The sequence below is a fragment of the Podarcis gaigeae genome (genome assembly GCF_964106915.1).
Source record: "Podarcis gaigeae genome assembly, chromosome: 12".
NCBI lineage: Eukaryota > Metazoa > Chordata > Lepidosauria > Squamata > Lacertidae > Podarcis > Podarcis gaigeae.
Genome location: NC_139688.1, coordinates 38,724,907 through 38,746,475, shown reverse-complemented (window position 1 = coordinate 38,746,475; position 21,569 = coordinate 38,724,907). Strand labels below are relative to the sequence as shown.

General features: G+C 41.4%; 1 protein-coding gene across 4 annotated transcripts; it reads right to left on the bottom strand.

Annotated features, from left to right (window-relative positions):
* Window positions 1-1,044: 1,044 nt before the first annotated feature.
* GALNT15 (polypeptide N-acetylgalactosaminyltransferase 15) lies at window positions 1,045-20,924 on the bottom strand. 4 transcript variants are annotated; one of them, XR_014556822.1, is made up of 10 exons: window positions 19,704-20,924; window positions 18,185-18,351; window positions 17,092-17,296; window positions 9,297-9,464; window positions 8,960-9,077; window positions 8,212-8,406; window positions 7,474-7,605; window positions 6,010-6,130; window positions 4,475-4,615; window positions 1,045-3,931 (listed from the first exon to the last, which is right to left on the bottom strand). XR_014556822.1 is itself a non-coding variant. In XM_083705829.1 (10 exons), exons 1-10 carry the CDS (start codon window positions 20,252-20,254, stop codon window positions 3,797-3,799), a joined length of 1,914 nt encoding a protein of 637 aa, XP_083561955.1. In that variant the 5' UTR covers window positions 20,255-20,923; the 3' UTR covers window positions 1,045-3,796. The 4 variants fall into 4 exon arrangements, 2 of the variants coding, with proteins under 2 accessions (XP_083561955.1, XP_083561956.1); XM_083705829.1 differs by having other exon boundaries at window positions 6,010-6,111; window positions 19,704-20,923; XR_014556823.1 differs by lacking the exon at window positions 6,010-6,130 and having other exon boundaries at window positions 7,479-7,605.
* Between the last annotated feature and the right edge of the window lie 645 nt (window positions 20,925-21,569).

Genomic DNA, 21,569 nt, shown 5'->3' with positions numbered 1-21,569 from the left:
GAGGGGGGGTTCTGTATTAGAGGCTAAATTTGTTAAAGTCAAGCTTATATCAGTTGTCTTGATGATCTTTTGTTTTCTGCAAAGCTGCATCATGCTAAACTCTCTTGTCTTGCCAAACTGAATAGCTTACAATGGCGTTTTTGTTTTTCTTAGTGGGTTGCTGTAACACCAGACCTGGTATTTCCAAATATGGAGCCCAATCTTTCTGTACAGCAGGTATGGGAAACCTGTGGCTCTTTATGTGTTGCTGAACTACAACTCTCATCACTTTTGGCCATTGGTCACACTTGCTAGGGCTGATGGGAATTGTAATCCATCAACATCGGGAGGGCCACAGACTCCCCGTACCTGTTTTCAGTTGGCTTGACTTAATTCTGTTTAAACTTCTGTAAACTATTAGTTCTTATATATGCCACATCAGCTAGTCTCCCTAGAGAGAGATCCAGTTACTGCTACCTTCTTATATTTCTATCTGTAATCATCATCACTGCTTTACTTACTTGGTTTGTGAGTGGACTTTTCAGTTGGGCTTGCAGTTTCAGGATGTGAGATTTTGGTGACACTTTCCATGTATTTATTACATTGATTCTGAGTTGGAAAATATCTACCCTGATGACTTCAATATGTTTTTTCCTGAGTTCCTGTAAGTGCACCTAAATATCAGGTTTTAAATGATTAGATGTCCTGTCGACACAACTGTAAATTCTTCAGGCTTACAATTTAATATTTAAATTCCTAATCTTGGAGCTGTGGACAGGCACACACTGATTTTATTTTTACTGTTTTCCACTAATAATCCAGTAGCGGAGTTACAAGAATCTTTAGAATCAAGCAATCTATTTAACTTGCAACCACACAGAATGACATTGTGCATTTGTGCAATCAAATATGTTTCTTTGCTGTTAATTCCATTTGTTAACAGCAGTTGCTTTTGGTGGCCAATAGGTGGCACTGAAAGTTTGTAGACTGATATATTTTTAAAGTACCAATATGTCTGTAAAGTAAAAAATATTTATTCTGCATTTTAAATGAACTTTAACTTGCTATTCTTCAGTTGTTTTAATATTTCTGCTTTAAAGTGATGGATTTGTGTAGAAAATGAGGTTTTACAAAACATACTTCCTGCTTCAGCTATAAAATTAAGGATCTTGTCTATCAGAGTAGCTTTTGCACCATTTGACCCTTGAATATCACAGTGGCAGAACTACTGAGTACCGACTTTGATTTTCTGCTTGCTTTGTTGGCAGTAAAAGTGAGGCAAGCTTGGGAATCTCGTCTAATACACTATGGTTATTTAAAAATTCACATTAATATTGAAATACATAGGAGTTGTTCCGTTTTGTGAAATCCATGCTAGACTAGAATGGCCTTTGTTTTTGTTTTGTTTTTTTGTTTTTTCCCATTTCATTTGGTTTAATTCCGACAAATCATTTAAACCATATGAACATATATCAACTAGCTCCACGGCCGGTTTACGCATTGCACAAAGCAGGCATTGCTTATGAAAGGTTCATGGCAGCAACCAAAGGTTTCATCCCTGATGGTGTCACAACGCTGATGCCCTTCAGAAACATAAAAGGTATGATGCCTGCTTGACCTTAGAAATAACCTCCTCCAACTGATGGCCTCCTGATGTTTTGGACTGTTAACTTCCAGCAACTCCAGCCCCAGTATGACTGTGTTGGATGGAGCTGATGTAAGTTGTATAGAATGGCTTTTGTTTATCTGGTTTGCAGATATACCCATGAGACCCAAAGTGTGGCAATCCCTGCATTAGGCCTAGTCTTGCCATCTGCAGCAGCAGAGAACTAGACTCTCCACTTTTTCATGTGTCAACTCTTGAGGTATTTGAAGAACGCTGTTTTGTCCTCCTTCGTCTTTTCGTTATGGTTTCCACACAGAAGTTGCTTGAAAGCTCAGGCAGCAGCTTGGAGGCGGCACAACCTTATGTTTAAATGAAAAGTACCTGTGGCACTGTCTACAAGTGAAACTCCCCAGAGCACCTCTGCACATAGATGCTGCCGTATGGAGGTTTGTTTGCATTGGTTTCCTTGTGGGTGCCATAATGTGTGAGCTGTCATTTGTGGGACCAGGCTTTCCCCACCATAGATGCGTAGTTAGACTGACCAGATAAATTTGGGCCTGCTGCGCAAAAGCATAGAAGCCTGCTCAGAAAAGATGGGATTTTTCACCTTGATTGCTCTCACTTCCCAAGCTGACAAGCAAATTCTCTCTGAATCTCTACAGGGTTCTTAATCTAAAAAGTTCTAAAGCTAAAGATTGCAATAGCGCAGACTTCAGACGTTGGTACATTTTTGAGAAAACATTTTAGAAGTTGGTAAAATACGTTGATATATTCAGTGATCTGAACCACTTCAGTTCTGTCAGTATGCTACCAAAATTAAAAGTTATTCTCAGAAGAGGATTTGTCAGCCTGCCAAGTTAAGCCAAACCTCATTCAGCAGTTTTGTTTGCCAGCCCCACACAGATCGTGAAAGACCACCCAAATGTAAAATTTCCACTCAGGAGAGTCGAGTTTTCCTTGCTCACTGTTTTTTTTCTTTAAAAAGGAAAAGTAGTCGTGCTATGTCCTTGGTTCTTTTCCATACCAAACAAAGCAGGAGCATATTGGTCTCATTGGTTTCGCCCCTCCCTTTCACTGGCTGAGACAGCTTTGTCATCATCACCTGCAAAAATAGGGCTTTACTTTCAATAAATTAACCAAAGATGATATGCAATCCATGATGCGAACAGTACAAGCATTCTGCAGGTTCCCTTGAACTCCCATTATGGAGTAAGTGGGGACATATTTGCCACACACTACACTATATGCTTAAATCTGAAATCGTCTTATGCATTTGAATTAGATTTACATTGGCATAAAAACTTTCCCAGACATATGGCTTTGGTGTTTGACATTGACCTGGCAAAGCTATGACCACAATCTTCCCACATCTAAGTACTGTATTTGGACATGATTTACACTGTTCCTTGGGCTCAGTGGCAAACAAAGACTAACATGAGAAAACTCGCTTGGGGCAAATTTTCAGGTGGTCTGTTCCATTCCTTAGAGAAGCTGGGCTTTGAGTGTGAGGCCCCCCACCCTTTGGAATGTCTTCCTGTAAAACATTACATAAGCACTGTCTCTATTTAGTCTTTCAGCATCTGCTGAAGATCTTCCTCTTTCAACAAGCCTTTGTCCTGTTATGCATCTGTGTTGGAATTGTTTTAATTGTTTTTATATACGGTATTGTTTTTAGATGTTCATTTAAAGAACCCTTGACAGTAATTTTCAATATATTGATCAGGAATGTTTGTTTAGCTCGTGAGGCCTCCACTTGAGTCATACTGGTGCTCTTCAGAAAAGATTTTTTCCAGTTTCAAGAAGAATAGTTTTAACCTACTTTTCATAAATTATACAACACACTAAATTAAACACGTGCCTTCTGGCAGTTTGTTGCATAAGAGTCATTGAAAGAAAAATATCTCAGTATCTTGCATCTGTGTAGCTGGTCTTTATGATATCTTTCCATATTGCCCAGTGAAGCATTCTGTGCAACCTGAAAGCAGCATAAACAAAAGTCATTTCATCTCTTCTGTATCTCCTGTTTCCTGGAATCAACCCAGCATTCACTGCTATACCAAAACACTGGTAAATTTTTGGTGGTAATGCACGACTTAGGCATCTGCTATGTTGTCCATTTTTTTGTTCCAAGAAAACATACTCAGCTCCCTTTTCTTGCACCTTGGAATCAAATGAATGAAACGATAATGGGGTTCAGGGAGGTCTTCATAGTCATCTCTCATCTACATGGTATGAATGATCAAATCGCCACATCAGATTGGCCTCCTTGTTACATTTCTGTAGACAAAGGTCTGTCTTCATTGCCCCAATGCACTTACCGGAAAGAATATGGACAATCATTCCATTCTGCACATGAACAAATACCAAATAACGTTAGGCTTATCATCAACACTATTTATCAGTCACGTCAAATCACTATCTTGTGTTTTGTTTTCAATTATATTTCTATTCTATCATATATGAACTGATCTCGGGGCACAGTGTGGCATAAAACAATGGTCAATACAATAAAACAATAGCGTAAGGACCTTGTTGTATTTCTACATGATTGCCAGAGTCCCAAAGAAATGTCGGAATTGCTCCTAATGGATTTGCGGTGGCTTGTAGTGCGTTGGCCTGTTTCACTGCTGATTGGTTGGTGTGGTCAAGCCATACACCCTATCACTCCTGGGATGAGGGCATATTCTCACACCTACTCAAACATCAGGTTGAAAAAGGCCATCCCAGTTTTGATCTGCGCAGCATTCCTTTGTCTAGTTTGGGACACATAGTTTACATGCAGTCAATGACAGGATTGTGGCATAAAAACAAGTGTTTGCAAACCTCCAGATGCCTTGACACATCAAGCTATTTTTGCTAGTATAGCCTTGAGCCAAACTTGCCACATACCTCTTTCATATCCCAGTGCTGTGAGCTGTTTTCCATCTTTTTCGTACAGTTTTGAAGGACAACTTTTTCACGCTCAACATCAAAGCAAAGCTGGGGCATGGAACCAAAACAGATTTCCTTCATGGCATTGTATTCAACGTGCTAAGGAAGCAAAAGAACAACACAACTGGAGAATGGGGTGGGGGGAAAGCTAAAAGACATAATTTCCTGTTTGTGCTTTCTAAAAAAGGCACCAAATGAAAGAAGGAAATGGCTTTTTTTGCACATGGCACCCAAGCCAATAAGAAAGTGATGAGATGTTTCCCTTTGGGCTGTGAGATGTGGGCTAGGCCAACCAAAGCCTGAAGCCAGGAACACTCTAGCTTAGACAAAAGGTGATGTAAGGGGTTGGAGAAGCCATAGGTCCTAATCTCGGCCACTAAGATAGCAAAATTTTGTGGGGGTTTGTTTTTAACCAGCCACAAACTAGCACAAAACAAAGGGAGATTTAGCAGCAAGTCATCCAGTTCTAAACTACTTGTCTTACACTAACTGATATTGCAGCTTATTGTGGTGATATAGGTAACTTCTCATAGAATGATGGCAAGAGCTGGGGAAAGACTCAAGTTGCAAGCTTAACCAGCCTATGGAAGCAACTTTAGGTGAATCAGTCTTATGCGTTTCACATTATTGACCATTGACAACTCTCCATTCTTTTCAGCTCCATGTATGTCTCTGCCTGCTTCTCAGCCTCCTTATTCTACAGTACTTTATATGATTGTGGTGGTACTCGGGTTACATATGCTTCAGGTTACAGACTCCGCTAACCCAGAAATATTACCTCGGGTTAAGAACTTTGTTTCAGGATGAGAACAGAAATTGTGCTCTGGCGGCGCAGCAACGGCAGGAGGCCCCATTAGCTAAAGTGGTGCTTCAGGTTAAGAACAGTTTCAGGTTAAGAACGAACCTCCAGAACAAATTAAATTCTTAACCTGAGGTAACACTGTATATCTGGGCCTTCGTCTGAGTCTTCCTTCCAATTTCCCTTCAATTATTTCTTGGACTCGCACTACTTTTCTGAAACTGTTCCCTATAATGTTTTTATCACCTTTTTTCACACTTTGAAGGAGTTCCTCTCCTACAATCCTCTCCAGTGTTGCTTCATAAGTAACACACACCACATGTTGTTATTTGTTTCTGGTGACTGATTGGGTTGTGAATGGCCAGAATGGCCCCAAGGTGTGGAAATACCAAAATAAAAGCAGCCCAATGTGGAAGGAAGGAGTGTGCTCAGTTACAGAGAAATGCTGGCTGACTTATTGAGGAAGGTGTGAGAGAATTGAAATGTAGTGGTCAGTATCATAAACAGCAGCAGTCCACACTGCAACTTTTTGCTGTAATCCCAGTCTGTATCCTGCTCTTCAGCTGACAAAGTCTCCTAGAAAAGCTAATACAGTACAGGATCACTGCAATCCACGACGTATCATTGCAACCTTTTCCCGAAGCAGGGATCTAACTTGATATAATTGTGTGCATGCTTTGAAAACTCAAATTACCTGGTTGATATTGTCACTACAAGGTGACAGCGCGAGACAGCCGCCACCAGCATCCTGTTGAGATCTGTACTCTGCACAGAGTCCAACCCCAGTATTGTACAGCTGTAAATAAATATTGATACTGAAATAAAGCAAAAACTATGAGTTAAAAAGAAATTTATTTCCCCTTTACATTTATCATTTTTGTGTGTGTTTGTGCATCAGTTTTACAATCAATTTTTTTTTGTGTGTGTGTGTGTGTCTATTCATAAGTAAGCCCTATAGCCTTCAATGGGACTTACCGCCAGGGATTGTAGATTTCATGTACATTTTTAATCAAGGTCACTGCATACCAAGGCAAGTTTAAGTAAGTTCATATAATAAGGACTGAACAGAATCATTTTGTTTTAACATAAATAATAAGAGTGTGCATTACACTCAGATTAATCCCAAACTGGATCAGGGTGCCTTGGAAGGCTTTATATATATAGCACCAGGTGTAGGGCAGGTGGGTGTGGCCTGGCTTCATGGGCCAAATGAGAAGGCCTAGTGGGCCTATTTCAGTTCACAGGCCAGAAGTGCCAGACCACAGTGGTAGCATGTACCTGCTAGTGTTTTGTGGGCAATTTGTGGTTGATGCACACCTCTAAACATAGTGTGCAATTAGCTTTTTTCAAAATTAGAGAGGCACAGTGGAATCTCATTTCAAACATGGAAATTTAACAAAATAGTGTTGCGTTTTAATTCTTGAGATTGAAATTATTAACCTTCTCAATGCTGTATTTTTGTTTCCAAAACCTGATTATGTTTCCACCTCTTAGCATAATGTCTGCTGTTTCATCTGTCCTCTTTAAGAATGCAATCCCAAACATCATACGCATGTCTGCTCTGAAGTAAGCCCTGTTGTGTTCAGTAGAACTTAACTCCCAGGAAAGCGTGTACAGAATGGCAGTCTCACAATTTCACTTAGGCTGCAATCTGGTATGGCAACTATGGACAGAGCTTCATCAACTTGGAGCAAATGGCCTCATACTTTTGTACCATCTAGCGATTTCCCTCTGGATGAGTACCATTGAACTCAGAATACCATTGACCTCAGTGGGGCTCACCTTTAAATAGGATTACACTGAAAAATTCAACTGCTGAAAAATTCTAATTAGCAATGTGGATGCATGGCAGTTACTAATGTACAGTAGTGTTGTTTTCCATTTATTGGCGGCGGGGGGGTGGGGAGCTGATTAGGGGTATGCCTGCACTGTTTTGTGTCCTGTCTGTTTTTCTGCTCTTTTAGATGTGGTAGCCAATTTATGTTACGCTGCATCTCCATGGCAGCCACTCATGGCACTTTCTCAAATATTTAAAGGGGTCCACTGACCTCAAAATTTTGGCGACCCCTACTTTACATAAATAATAATACCAAAAAGTTCAGTTACCAGAAAGTTCGATTTAATAATGAGCCTCAACAGCAGTATAGATTTCACTTGCCTTGCCTGAAAATCTTGGTCCATGTTGTAGTGGGTATAGTTCAGGATACACATCTGAGATAAACCATTGGAAACTTTTGCATCCCAGTCTCTTTTGCAGTAGAACACGCTCTGTGCAGTTCAGCGTCTCAGTCTGCGGAGAGTACATAGAATAGTTTACAAAGTTATTGAACACCCTTATATATATTTGAATATCTGCACTAGTAATTCACACTGCATTGTAGTTTATTTCTACCATTCATTGAACACAAGTTAACATTACTGTTATTGTTCATATAATTATGAAAACTCAGCTTCTTTTATCAATTAAACACACAAATATCTGGCGCAAATCTGCACTGGTCGGTTATAACGTTAAAAATGTGTTATAAAAATGTGACACCAGAGGGCACTGCAGAACAGCGATCCATCTGCAATGGGAAACTGCACTGAGAGCTATATAACTTTTTTATAGCTTTTATTAGTGTTTTTACATATCAGTGTAGATCCAGCCTTGGTCTTAAAAATCATGTACTGGTAAATGGAACAAATCATGTAAAAGGAACCATATTCTGGGAACATTTATTCTACAGAAGTTTCTTTAAAGTAAATGGGAAAGAAATGAAGGGAAGCAAAAGAAAGTAGGAAAGAACAAAGGAGCATGGAAAGGAGTTGCCAAAATTTGAAGGGTGCAATTTTTGTAGAATGTAATCTTTTAAGTTGGCTCTCCCTCAAGAGCAACCACTTCTGAGAAATTTACCTTCTTAATTAAGCGTGCCATGTTGTCTTGTTGGTAAAAGAGATCTTTAAATGAACCCAGCCAGGTCTCAGCTATCTGGATTTTGTTTCTCTCTACAGCTTCTTCAGCAGGAAAGTTGTATGATATGCCTGTTCGATAGACATGTCCCACCCGGGAGCATGGAAGGATTTCTACAGAGCCACCACAGAGCCAGGCCTGAAACAGAAGTGAAGTTTTGTTTTCGATTTAACATGATCCTGCCTTGGCATGGATGTAAACAGAGGTGCCGAGTTCCGCCCAGCATTGGGGGAGCCCGCTGTGCTGTAGCTGCCATGAGGCCCGACAACACCCACCACTGCTGCCAAGAGTATATTTCGTGTTCAGCAATGCCCTTTAAGCCCCATGCTTAGCTGAAAGAAGATGGTAACAGGAAGCCAGTGATCCCTGGGCACTTTCCCTTCAGTTCATCCTTTCTGTAAATAGCCATGCATTCCAAGTAGCCATTTTGTGTTACGATTGCCCTACAGCAGTTATTCTGCGTTATGCCATGCGCTTGTGCGAGATCGTGGCCCCAAAAGATGTGCTTTTTTTGCAGGTTTGTGCAGGTTTTAGGGCGCCGCACAAGATTACCACGGCCCTCAAAATGGCTGCCATGCCATCACGCAAAAAAAGAGAGGGATGCCCCATTTTCCTCATGACTGTTGAGGGGTATGTCATGTCAAAACATGATTATCAAAAGAGATGAGATATATTTATCTCAAGTGCTTACCTTTATAGATAACTCAAGATTTTCAGCTCCCCACGGGGTCATGTCAGAATCATAACCCCCTGTATTTTGGAAATAATGTCGGTCCACTGCTACTACTATTCCGGGTATTGCTGGACTCCTAGAGAATGTTTAAATGTGTTAGATCTATTTCATTTCATTCCATTTTTTAATATTTTATTCTGCTGGATTTCCTAATGCATAGAGTAGTAGCATAGCACAAAGAAATGCCTTAAAAGCCTCAAAATAATAGAAGATATATGACCCCCTCCCCAGCAGCTAAGTGAGAGATTTACTAGCTGATTCTTAGAGGTAACAGCAATAGGCGGTGAACCATTACCTGATGGGACTGATGGGAGACTGTCGTACCTTCTTTTCGAGTTCTGGCAGTGGCTTCCAGTGGAAATCTAATTTCCAGTCAAAAACACCTCTTTGGAGGCCCGCAGAGGGATAATACTCAAATGTCTTCCAGTCAATGACATCGATGACAGGAGAGACAATCCGTCTTCTGGAAAAAGACAAACGTCCTCTTCGTTTTTACAGATAATTTGTAAAACTTGCTGAAAGTGTGCGAGAGGAAGATAGCAGCCTCAGGGGAACCCCCTGGGTTTCTTGAAGCGCAACAAATCTTTAGAAAAAATAACCCAGGGTAGGGAGGGGGGGGGAATCAGCCCAATGCAGACTGAGCAAGGTCAGTGATTGCAGAATGCTGACTTAACTGTTGGGGATGGGACTGAAAAACTGGTTAATTAGAATTCTGTCCCTACTGAATTCAGGGTGAATCCCAAGATGACAATTTGCTGGTGCACTGAGAGGTATTGTCTGAAAGCGAGCATCTCTGTAAACACCCAGGTAGACCAGAGATTATTCATTGTTGTCATGGTGCCTCTGGACAATGGCCATCAGCCACCAAAAGGAATAAGCCCACCCTGGTCAATGTCAGTCTCTTCTCAAGCACATGCAGACATTAAGCAGTATATAAATTAATGAATGGGTAACAGTATTGAGAATAATGGGTGTGATGACAGATTCTTTTATTTTATTATCAAAAATTGAACCACATTTCTTGGAAGCAACAAAAGAGCAGATTAGGAAGGAGCATTCTGTATAAGTCAAGGACATTAAGCAGCGGTTGGATGGCCATCTGTCATGGATGCTGTAGCTGAGATTCCTGCATTGCAGGGGGTGGGACTAGATGACCCTTGAGGTCCCTTCTGACTCTATGATTCTACCACTGCACTTACCAAGCATGCATGTCATTGTCTAGAGTGGATTTATACCTAGATGTTAGGGATAGAGATGATAAGGAAAACAGGAAAGCAGGAAGACACAATGAGAGATAAAGGAGGTGCTGTGGGATTGGTGGAAGTCAATGTTTATGTTTGTTTTTATTTTTAGTGTTTATGTTATTAACTTGTAAGATATGGATTTTTTTGTTTTTTGAATGCTGTTTTTTGTGTATTGTTATTTTTCAATATTTTTCATGTTGTTGTTGTGTGGAAAATACTAATAAAATTCATTGTCTAGAGTGGGGAGACCAGATGTTTTACCAAGTTCTAGCCAATGGAAAAGGAAAACATGGAATGCCATGCTAATGAATAAGATTACGGAATATTAAAATTTATGAGGAAAAAGTGCATGCCAGAGATTGTTTCAGAATAATGGGACATGCCTTATATATTTTCATAAATAGGCCAAATGACTCCGCCCTGATGGCTATATTTTGATCATTTGCTATGATGTATTCAGGATTTGTTGTTACTTTTGTTGTTACTTTTTTTAAGTCAACAGATGTGCATTAAATGTAATTACTGTTCATGAATATTTTAAAAAATGCAAAAGCAATCGTAGTAAAAATGCTATAACTTAATGACTGACCATTGGGCAAGAAAACAAATTGCACTTGAAAAGCATTGAGAGTTGTATATAAAGTTAGTGCTACTCAGAGAAGACCTGCTGAAATAGACAGACATGATGAAGGACCATTAATTTCATTGGGCCTGGTCTGAGTAGCACTTAGCTGGATACAACCCTGAGACTGTAGGAAGAAATAGTTCAGTGGATATCATATCTCCTCCTTCTGCTTTTTTGGGGGGACAGGTATGCAAAGTACACGCAGCACCGGCTCCTCTTTTTGTTGTTAAACAGTGTGGCATTAACTGTAACAACTTCATGGTGAGTACCAGAACCTATTTTTCTAGGGGGAGAAGCACTAAATTACAGATTTAAAATGTTCTTACAAAGATATTGCTACAAAAATTGTAAGACTGCCAGATTCCCATGGTTTATAGCTATGAAAGGATTGCAAGTTTTAAGGATGAATTGTCAAGAAAGGAATGGAAAATGAATGTATTTTAATCTTTCTCTCTGTATGTCATTTGCCAAATTCCCAAAGAGTCAATGTGATAACGTAGCTGGAACAATGTTTAAGCTAGAGGGGGAAATGTATGTTATTAAATCTTCTGGTTGTAAATCAGCATGATCCTATGGAAATAAAATGAACACAAAACAAATTTACACCAGTTAAGATTCAAAGTCCAGTCTGGCTACAAATGATTATGGATTTTTACAGAGCAAAACCAAAAGTGTGTGTGTGAGAGAGAGAAACTTTACAGAATTAAAGGGCTATAATGAATAATCAAATTAGCTGTGCTATCTTACCTCTTGTTTGTACTTAAGTGCTTCTTTTAAAAGCATCTGTTTTTGTAATAATCGCAGAAGAATATAATCTTTTCACAGTGAATTTACTACAAAGGCATCCATTTCCAAAAGAAAATAAGAAGAAAGTTGGCAGGTGCTTCTTAAATTCCTTTCATTTTTATTTATTTTAAAGCTTCAGAATTGGCAGGCAATCAACAGCTCCTCAACACTTTGAAATGAAGCATAAAATACTGAAAAGTATCTGCTAATGTTACTCTATGGAATCAGGCAGTGGGGGGGGACCCTAACACCCCCCAATCTCAAAATGCCTTAGCAGCACTGGTTCCAGGCAACTGAGCTGGGAATCTGGATCATGAGGGACTGTTTTAAATGTTTTCTTTGGAATATGTCAGGAGTGGGAACCTTGTGACCCTCCAGATGTCTTTGGACTACAAGTTTCAGCAGCCCAGCGAGCATGTGAAATGGTCAGGTATTTTGGGAGTTGTAGCCCAGCAATATGGAAGTTTGTTTTAAAAAACCCCCAAGGGTTTTTTGTTTTTTGAATCAAAAATAATTGGCAATGAAATGACTTTCCCTGTTTTTACATAAGCATGAACATTGTGCATTATTCTTAGAGGTTTAGAAGAAGAAGAAGAGTTTGGATTTGATATCCCGCTTTATCACTACCCTAATGAGTCTCAAAGCGGCTAACACTCTCCTTTTCCTTCCTCCCCATAACAAACACTCTGTGAGGTGAGTGGGGCTGAGAGACTTCAGAGAAATGTGACTAACCCAAGGTCACCCAGCAGCTGCATGTGGAGGAGCGGAGATGCGAACCCAGTTCACCAGATTACGAGTCTACCGCACCTAACCACTACACCACACTGGCTCTTATTTATTATTATTTAATAATAATAATAATAATAATAATAATAATAATTTATTATTAATATAAATATTGAAGTTAATTACGGTAATTCATCTATTTTTAAGCTTAAATAAACTTTAATAGTTATTGTTGTTGACTTATACAACACTCTAAAAAGGACAGCGAACATGCCCCAATAAATCATATCTGTTGTCCTCAATTTGTATTTCAAAATAGATTTTCTCATATGGCTCTGGTATGTATATTGTTAAAACCAGATGTAGCTTGCAGTTTGGGCAGACTGACCACATCCTTTGGAACCCACAAAAAGCTGAAGTTTCGTAGGATCTCTTTTTGCATAGGGACACATTCCAAAGAAATGCCAAACATATGAAAACAAAAACAAAAGCTGGGCAGCATTAAAAATCCCCCCCTTCCACCCAAAAAAGGAAAGGAGAGGCCTTGAACCTCAGCAGATACCAAAACACATTTTATGAATATCCTGTACTTAAATAGCCCAGGGCATTTTGACAAGTGTCTTTGTCAGGGGGCGACAATTGAGAGTTCTACAGTATTAAAAAAAAAGTGCTTCCAAAATGTTTTAGATGAAACAACACCTGCTCAGGTCAGAGACTGTTAAGTTGTGGGTGAACATATCAGACGACACAGTGATTCTTCAAACAGCTCTCGTTTATTCACAGGCCAGAACAGAACTGAGCTGAAGGGTTCAGCCAGCCTGCTTATATAGAGTTTCCACTAGAACGCAACTGTAACCATTTTCTGTAACTATCCAATCACTGAATGTCACTTTCAATCCCTTATTTGCATATATCGACCTGAGTGAAAACTATCTACAGTATCCCCCTGCTGGCCCAGGGTGAGAACTTCAGTACATAACAGAGACAGATGGACCAAAAAAAGTAGTACCTTTGTTCTTGAACTTAATCCATTCCGGGAGTCTGTTTGACTCCCAAAACTGTTCGAAAACCAAGGCACAGCTTCCGATTGGCTGCAGGAAGCTCCTGCAGCCAATCGGAACCCTCGGAACCCGTGTCGGACATTTGGCTTCCAAAAAACGTTCACAAACCTGAACACTTACTTCCAGGTTTGTGGCGTTCGGGAGCCGATTTGTTCGACAACTAAGCCGTTGCGAAACCAAGGTACCACTGCACAGCACTCCAGGATTTCTATCCACCCCTTGGATAGGCCATTCCATAGGTCACGGACTGGTTGGACACAGAGGAATGGTGGGAGGAACCAGCTGGGTGACCACTTAGGGGTGGGAAGCTCAGAGCCTGGGGATTTGGTGGTGGGACAACGAAGAGGCAGGAGATTAGGAGGTGCAGGTTTCAGAAGCTGAAGAGGTGACAGGGCTCAGAGAGCTGGGAGAGTCTGTGGCAGAATTAGAGGCATGAAAAGCAGAAGCTGCAACAGAAGAATAGGATGATTGAGACCAGAGGCAGAGATGAGTCAGGCTGGTGAAAAGTCACAGGGATTCCATTCTGGTACACAATGGTACCTCGGGTTACAGACGCTTCAGGTTACAGACTCCGCTAACTCAGAAATAGTACCTCAGGTTAAAAACATTACTTCAGGATGAGAACAGAAATTGTGCGGTGGCAGTGGGAGGCCCCATTAGCTAAAGTGGTACCTCAGCTTAAGAATAGTTTCAGGTTAGGAACGGACCTCCAGAAAGAATTAAGTTCTTAACCTGAGGTACCACTGTATCAGAATGGAAACGCAGGCTGTTGCCCTGTCCTAACACTCAGCTAGGAGTTTTCGATTGTTCAGAGGAAAACAGCAGGGCACTCCAAAGAGTTGTGCTTGGAAACCTTGCAAGCGGTAGGTGGCAGACTGAAAAAGACAACAGATATGGCTCTTTGTCAACCTCCAAACTTAACACATCAGTGATGGTGTTTGCAGGCTTCCCAGCTGAGCCTCAAGCACAGAAATGGATGCCTTCCATCCTTCTTGAACCCGTTTCTCCACTGAGATGCTTTGAAACCATCTTGTTAAGCACCAGGCTTGGGGCAATGTGGTTCTACACCAGTCTCCCAGGCCTGACACTCGACTGGGAGATGTGTGGCCTTTCTGGACCAGACAATGGAAAAAAAATATTTTAAAGTTAACAGGTCAAGCAACGTAGGCACTCCATGCTTACTCCTGAACTGTCTCTCGGGATATTGCAAAGAAGCAGAAGCACGAACAAATTGTGTCTAACAAGTGTATAACATGAGGAAGCTATTTTTTTTGCTGCTTTTTCTTTTCTGCTCTAGCTGTGTCTCGCGTGTGAACTAATGCATTCTTTCAGAAATTCTGAGGCTGTTTGCTTATGAATGTTTCATAAGCCTTGGAAATGCGAGATCTAAAAGATGATGATGCAACAAGTCTACAATTTTGTTTCCCCCAAAATGCTAATTGGACAAAAGTCGGAGCTCCTGCTGGATTCATGTTCTGCATTAATATCATTGCGCATACAATCCCTTCTGGTAACATTTATTATGCTAATTAATTTTGTTAATAAATGATTGGGTTTCCCATTCTATAGTGTGCCTGTACAGTGTGGAATTATTATTGAGCATAATGTATGTGTGTGTGCAGGGTGTGTGTGTTTTGCTTGTCAAGAAGCTTCCCAAGTTCTTTAAAATTTTATCAGCCCTCTGAACACCAAATGCAGCCAAGCACCTCACATCTCCAGGCACCGTAATTTGAAATGAATGAATACTAGATGTAGAAAACATTTTTTTAAAATGACATATATGTGGCCTGCAACAAAATGTTGCAGCATGGAGTTCTCCTGCTCAGTGTTCCAGCCAGCCATGCCCTCCACCACCAATATTCCATTCCATTCCGTTTCCCCTTCCAGCTGTGTTTCTGCTACCTCCTCAACAGCCAGCCAGCATTCCATGACCACTGAACAGATGCTTGGCCCTCAATGCCCCCCCATTTTAGTCCCCCCCCCTTAAGATTTTTTGTACTTATTCAAACCTAAGGGTCTCCCCTAGTCTGATGGCCCTTCTGTTTTGAGCATTTTGGCTCTATAAGCAACGGTGCTCATGTCCGAACATTGGAAATAGAGGGAATGGCAGTCAGGGAAGAGAGCAGAACTTAAGGCATAGGGCAGAATGCAATGTGATTGTTATGTACTGAAGTTCTCACCCTGGACCAGCAGGGGGATACTGTGGATAGTTCAGGTCCACATATGCAAATAAGGGATCGAAAGTGACGTTCAGTGATTGGATAGTTACAGAAAGTTGTTATAGTTACGATGTACTGGAGCTCTATATAAGCAGGCTGGCTGAACCCTTCAGTTCAGTTCTGTTCTGGCTTGTGAATAAACAAGAGCTGTTTGAAGAATTGCTGTGTCGTCTGATATGTTCACCCACAACTTAACAGTGATAAAGGAAACTGGAGATTGCCAAGCCCAGGTTTCTCTTAGGAGATTAACGAGGGGCACTTTCAGAGGAGAATCACCGGGATTGGTTCTCAGTTGTGTTTTGAAATGGGAAGCAAACCTAGTTTGAGGGAAAAAACAGCCAGAGGGGCATCTGTAGAGGAAAATTGGCAGGCCTGGGTAGGTTTAAGCAAATCTCCCCTCCTCTCCCACGTTTGATGCAGTGTGCCTCTTAATACCAGTTGAAGGATCACGAAGGCAGGGAGAGTGCTGTGACACTTGGACTTCCCATGGGTATCTGGTTGGCCTCTGTGAGAACAGAGCGCTGGACTCAATGGGCCTTAGGCTTGATCTAGCAGGGCTCTCCTTCAGCCGCTCCAAGTGTCCCTATTTTCCAGGGACACTGCCAGATTTATAGAAGCCATCCCAGTTTCTAATTTGATCCCGGAATGCCCCACTTTTCCTTAGGACGTCCCTATTTTCATCGGAGAAATGTTGGGATGGTATGGAGTTATGCAACCCCTGAGCCAAGCAGATAAGTAACTATACAACCTTTAGAAGATATCTGAAGGCAGCCCTGTACAGTGGTACCTCGGGTTAAGTACTTAATTCGTTCCGGAGGTCCGTTCTTAACCTGAAACTGTTCTTAACCCGAAGCACCACTTTAGCTAATGGGGCCTCCCACTGCCACCGTGCCACCGGAGCACAATTTCTGTTCTCATCCTGAAGCAAAGTTCTTAACCTGAAGCACTATTTCTGGGTTAGCGGAGTCTGTAACCTGAAGCGTATGTAACCTGAAGCATATGTAACCCGAGGTACCACTGTATAGTTTTATTATGTTTTCATATAGGTTGGAAGCCACTCAGAGTGGCTGGGGCAACCCAGTCAGATGGGCAGGGTATAAATAATAATAAAAAAAGTTATTATTATGAAACAGGATGTCCCTATTTCTATCGGAGAAATGTTGGGGAGTGTGTGCTTCATGCCCCATGCTTCTGCACTCCTGTTATCTCAGTAAATGTTGGTTGGGAAATGTATGTTTACCAAGACAATGCCCAGTTCCACCCACAGGTCAACCGCTGTCAATGTTGGTTTGGGTATTTGTCAGTAGCTTATGAAAACCTGAGCTTTTATGATCAGCATCAGTCATTCCGCCACGGCAACCCTCTAGGCTGCAACCATTGTCCCCTAACAATGGACCAAGACAAGAGGAGGAGAGATGCAGTCATTTACCTGTCGCTGGCTAGTCTGTCCAAGAGAGGCTCCAGCCAACCTCTGTGACACTCGCAGTGGGAGTCCATGAAGACCACAATGTCCCCCGTGGCTCGGGCAGCACCGAGCATGCGGCCTCGGGCGACCCCCAGCCTTTTGTTGCTCCGAATCAATTTCACACCTGCCAGCTTAGAGATGTAGTCACTCAGGGATGACTTCAGAAATCCTGCCATTGAAATAGCAATGGTTTGAATTTTAGTGCAGAGTTTGTAGACCTCTCTCTAAGAACCAAGCTTGCAAATGTTTCCAGAGGCTAGCTTTTCTTTTTTTCTCTCTGACCCAGAAATCTACAGAGTCAGAAGAAAACAAAGCACAGAAGAGCTTTATTTAATGTCTAGGCCTGCCAGTCTGCCTGTTTGTCTACCTGTCTGTCTTACCAATTTCTATGTTGTTTCCTTAGTTGATGGACTAATTCATACATGGATTTGGATTTGATATCCCGCTTTATCACTACCCTAAGGAGTCTCAAAGCGGCTAACATTCGCCTTTCCCTTCCTTCCCCACAACAAACACTCTGTGAGGTGAGTGAGGCTGAGAGACTTCAGAGAAGTGTGACTAGCCCAAGGTCACCCAGCAGCTGCATGTGGAGTAGCGGGGAATCGAACCCAGTTCACCAGATTACGAGTCCACTGCTCTTAACCACTACACCACACTGGCTCCCTACACCACACATGCCTGCACCTCACTATTAGCAACAAATCACTATTCAAAATATATGATATGCAACTGAGAGTTTGAACTGCCTTCACTGAAGAAATAAAATGGAAGCTTCAGAGGGTGGGAAGGTTGGACATTTGTCAAGGCACCTAGAACCACACGAGGCTCATCTCCCTAGCAGTGCTACTCTGCACAGAATATCCAAATTCTTCTTGGGGTGTGGGGGTGTCCATGGACACTACAATTAAATGAAATAAGTAAAATAAGTTAATGTGAATTTTAAAGGACTGAACACACCAAACCATTCCTCTGCTTATCCAACATGACCCTGTTAATACCGTGTTCTGCAGCCATCTGTTAGGAACAGTCTGGCTGTGGGAGCGAAAAAAGGATCTACCTTGCTCACTCAGGTCATCTACAAGGATGATTTCTTTGAGAAAGTCCTTTGGGGCTGTATCCAAGACACTGTGCACTGTTCTCAAGAGAGTAGACCAGGCTTCATCATGGAAGCAGATAATGACACTTGCTGTAGGCCGACTGAGGCTGGGTTCTTGCTTCAAGCACCTGTGTAAAGGACAACATGTAAACACTGAAAATTACTATTATTATTTTAAATTCACTGTTAAATACAGCCCTACAAATTACATGGAACCAGGCTTGTGCCTGGCTATCTTACCTTATACATACACATACTTTATTAACTAAAATTTGAGTTTTCTCTGACAGTGTTCTTGTGACTTAAAAGTTTGCATGAAATGGTTCTTAAAAGGTATCAGTTTATCTGTTTTGTTTTCCTGACTTTCACATATTGTGGTAGTTCCGCCATGAAATCCTTAATTGTGGCATGACAGAATTTAATAAGGATTATATATGGTGCATACAATCCTTCTACTGTTTTGCATAATATGTTTACTAAGTAGCCGTATTGCTTATAAGCCAAGGATTCCTGCGGGGGAATTAAATACATAATAAAACCGGATTATAAACTGTTTGTACTTCCTGTACAAGTGTCATTTAGTACTAGAATAAACTCAGTTCATCTTCTAGATGAGGTGGATGTCATGAGCATACACCTTGGCCACTCATATCTATAGTTACTGGTTGCTAAAGGCAAGAAAGAACTACCCCCGAAATTATGCACCTGCTATAAAAAAAAAGCGTTTTTCTTCAAATGTTCTGCCATTCCCACATTTCCCAGTAGAGGCCACCACCTACCTTATTAAACAGCAAAACTGCACACAGATTTAAAACTTGTTATGCACCTGGTTGAAGGAGCACCATTCAATTGCTAAAGAAAGTGGAACAGAAGCAGCTGTGATGAATTCTTTAACTTTCACTAAACAGTGTGTAACTTTCCCTAAACAGTGTGTTGTTCATTCCTTTGTGTCTGAACTGGTATATCGAAAGTGACATATCAGAAACAATAAGATTTGCCAGTATTATATAAGGGTCAGAAAAGAGAATAAAAAAATAAAAACATCACAGTGTATCAATGAATTACATTCCACAGTTGCTCTTAAATTTGTTCTTGCTTGTTATGAATGATGTGACAAAATGCCAGCTGTTTTCTTCCAAGTTTTATATGGTTCATTCTGGGTGACACTTTCTGCCACAACCCCCAGTCTAATCTAGGGAATGCTTTTTAATGTTGGATATTTTATCTTATTTTTTATATTCTGTTGGGAGCCTCCCAGAGTGGGTGGGGTATAAATAATAAATTATTATTAAGCAAACACACACACACACACACACACACACATGCAAACACACGGGGGGGGGTGTGCTCTGTTTTGGGGGCAGAGGGGGGGACAAATCTCACGCTGAGATAAAAGAGATCTGCATTCCAGAGAGGGGCGAAAGAATTTTTGTTTCTTGAGAACTGGAAAGGTCAAGGTTAATTAGGAAGCTTTACTTACAAAGAATGCCGTACCTCAGGTAGCTCCCTGTGCAGAGGGATCTGTTTGCTGAGCGCTTCATTAAACCCATAAGTTTCCAGGCCACCTATTGCCAGCTCACTTGCCTCAGTCCTTTCTCCACCCAGCAGAGGAAGAGACTTCAGCAGGAACTCGGGTCCTCGCACCTGTTTGCTCTCCTCTTGCCTTCTGCTTTGCTGCCTGACCATTCGGTATCCTTTCCTGGTTCTGCTGTGGTTTCTTTTGGCTGTGAGTGACCCTACAGCCACCAAGAGCTCATCCTCCTTTAGGGAGATGAAAGGCGACAGCCCCTCCAACGGCAAATGCTGCTGGCTGTCCTCCTGAGCATCTAAGATTTCTTGAGTTTCGCCGAAATCCACACGGTATCCTTCTTTAGGGACAGACCTTGCAGGCTGGGGTATCCTCTCCTTGTTCAGATCTTTGACGGATGGGTTCAGCATTGTTACCATCATCAGCAAAAAGGCCAGCACCAGCACCAGCAAGAGGAACTGCAGTTTCTGTGGCCCATATCTGCATCTTGTCCTTGGGTACATAGTTTCAGTAGCAAAGTCACACGGATTGTCATGTTAAAAGCCAGTCACACATGCCTCGTGGAGCAGTTGCCTGCTTTCATTGCAACCCCTTGGGGGACCAGCCTTGGATATTACCGCTGATGCTTCATTCCTTTACTTGCAAATAAAATCCTAGCTCTTCAAATGGCTATATTTACTTGGGAAGGAGACCTCACAGATTAGATGGATTCGCTGAGCAAAAGAATGATCTCTTGTCATTGTACAGAGTTCCAGTTTTGTTTCTGTTTGTGGGGAAAATGTGACGAGTCGGCCAAAAAGTCCATTAAAAAGTATCTTAAAAGTTGAACTGATTTCCTTCTTATTCTGAAAGAGGGGAGAAAAAACAACAACTCCAAATTGTCTTGATGGTTTTCTTCCACGGGTTGGCTGCAACAGCAGAAATAAATTCCAAATGTTGTCAGAGATGCAGAGGAAAAGGACTTTCTGTTGAAAGCAGAGTTGACAGTTCTGTCTTCCTCTCCTCTGATGCTTCGAGATCAATTGATGCAAACTACTGGGGCTCAGTTTCACACATAAGTACACACTTTGCCAGACATAACAGAGCAGTGCGTGTGTGTGTGTGTGTGTGTGTGTGTCTTTTTCTTGGTCCTAATGCCCTCACTGTTCTTCACCTATCAAATCAGATCCTTGCAAGCAATAGAATCGGGGGGGGGGGGGGGGGAGAGAGAGAGATCTTGAAGCTGAAAACCAATCAGGATGTACAACTCATTATGCTCATTCAGAATTTCCTTCCTAAAGAAGGGAGTGTCTGTTGTAAAAAAGAAAAAAGGCACATTTTGTTCCAGGAGCTGAGAATGTTTTTGATGCATTACCACACTATCAAAGAATCATGAAAATAAAACAGGCTGTTGGAGGAACTCATTCTGGATTTGTTTGGTATTTCATTTATATCCGGCCCTTCCTTCTCAGGAGGCCAAGGCAGCAAAGAGCCCTCCCTTTATGACTGCACAACACCCCTGTAAGGTAGGTTAGAATGAGAGCTGGTGACTGGCTATCACCCTACAAGTTTAAAAGCTGCATGAGGATTTGTGACTAGAACTCCCCAGCTCTAATTTAATGGCTACACTATTCCTGGGGGGGGGGGGGAACCTGTTAAAAGGATAATTGATTCTGCTCTGAAGGTTTGCAGAGCAGATATTTCTATATGGAGCCAGGTTACGGTTATAGACATGCAAGTGCATAATGTGATTGAAAAAATAATCAGAAAGTTGCTACTGCAAGTATCTATTCCACAGACTACAAAAAGAACAATAACTGCCTTAATTAATGTTGCCAC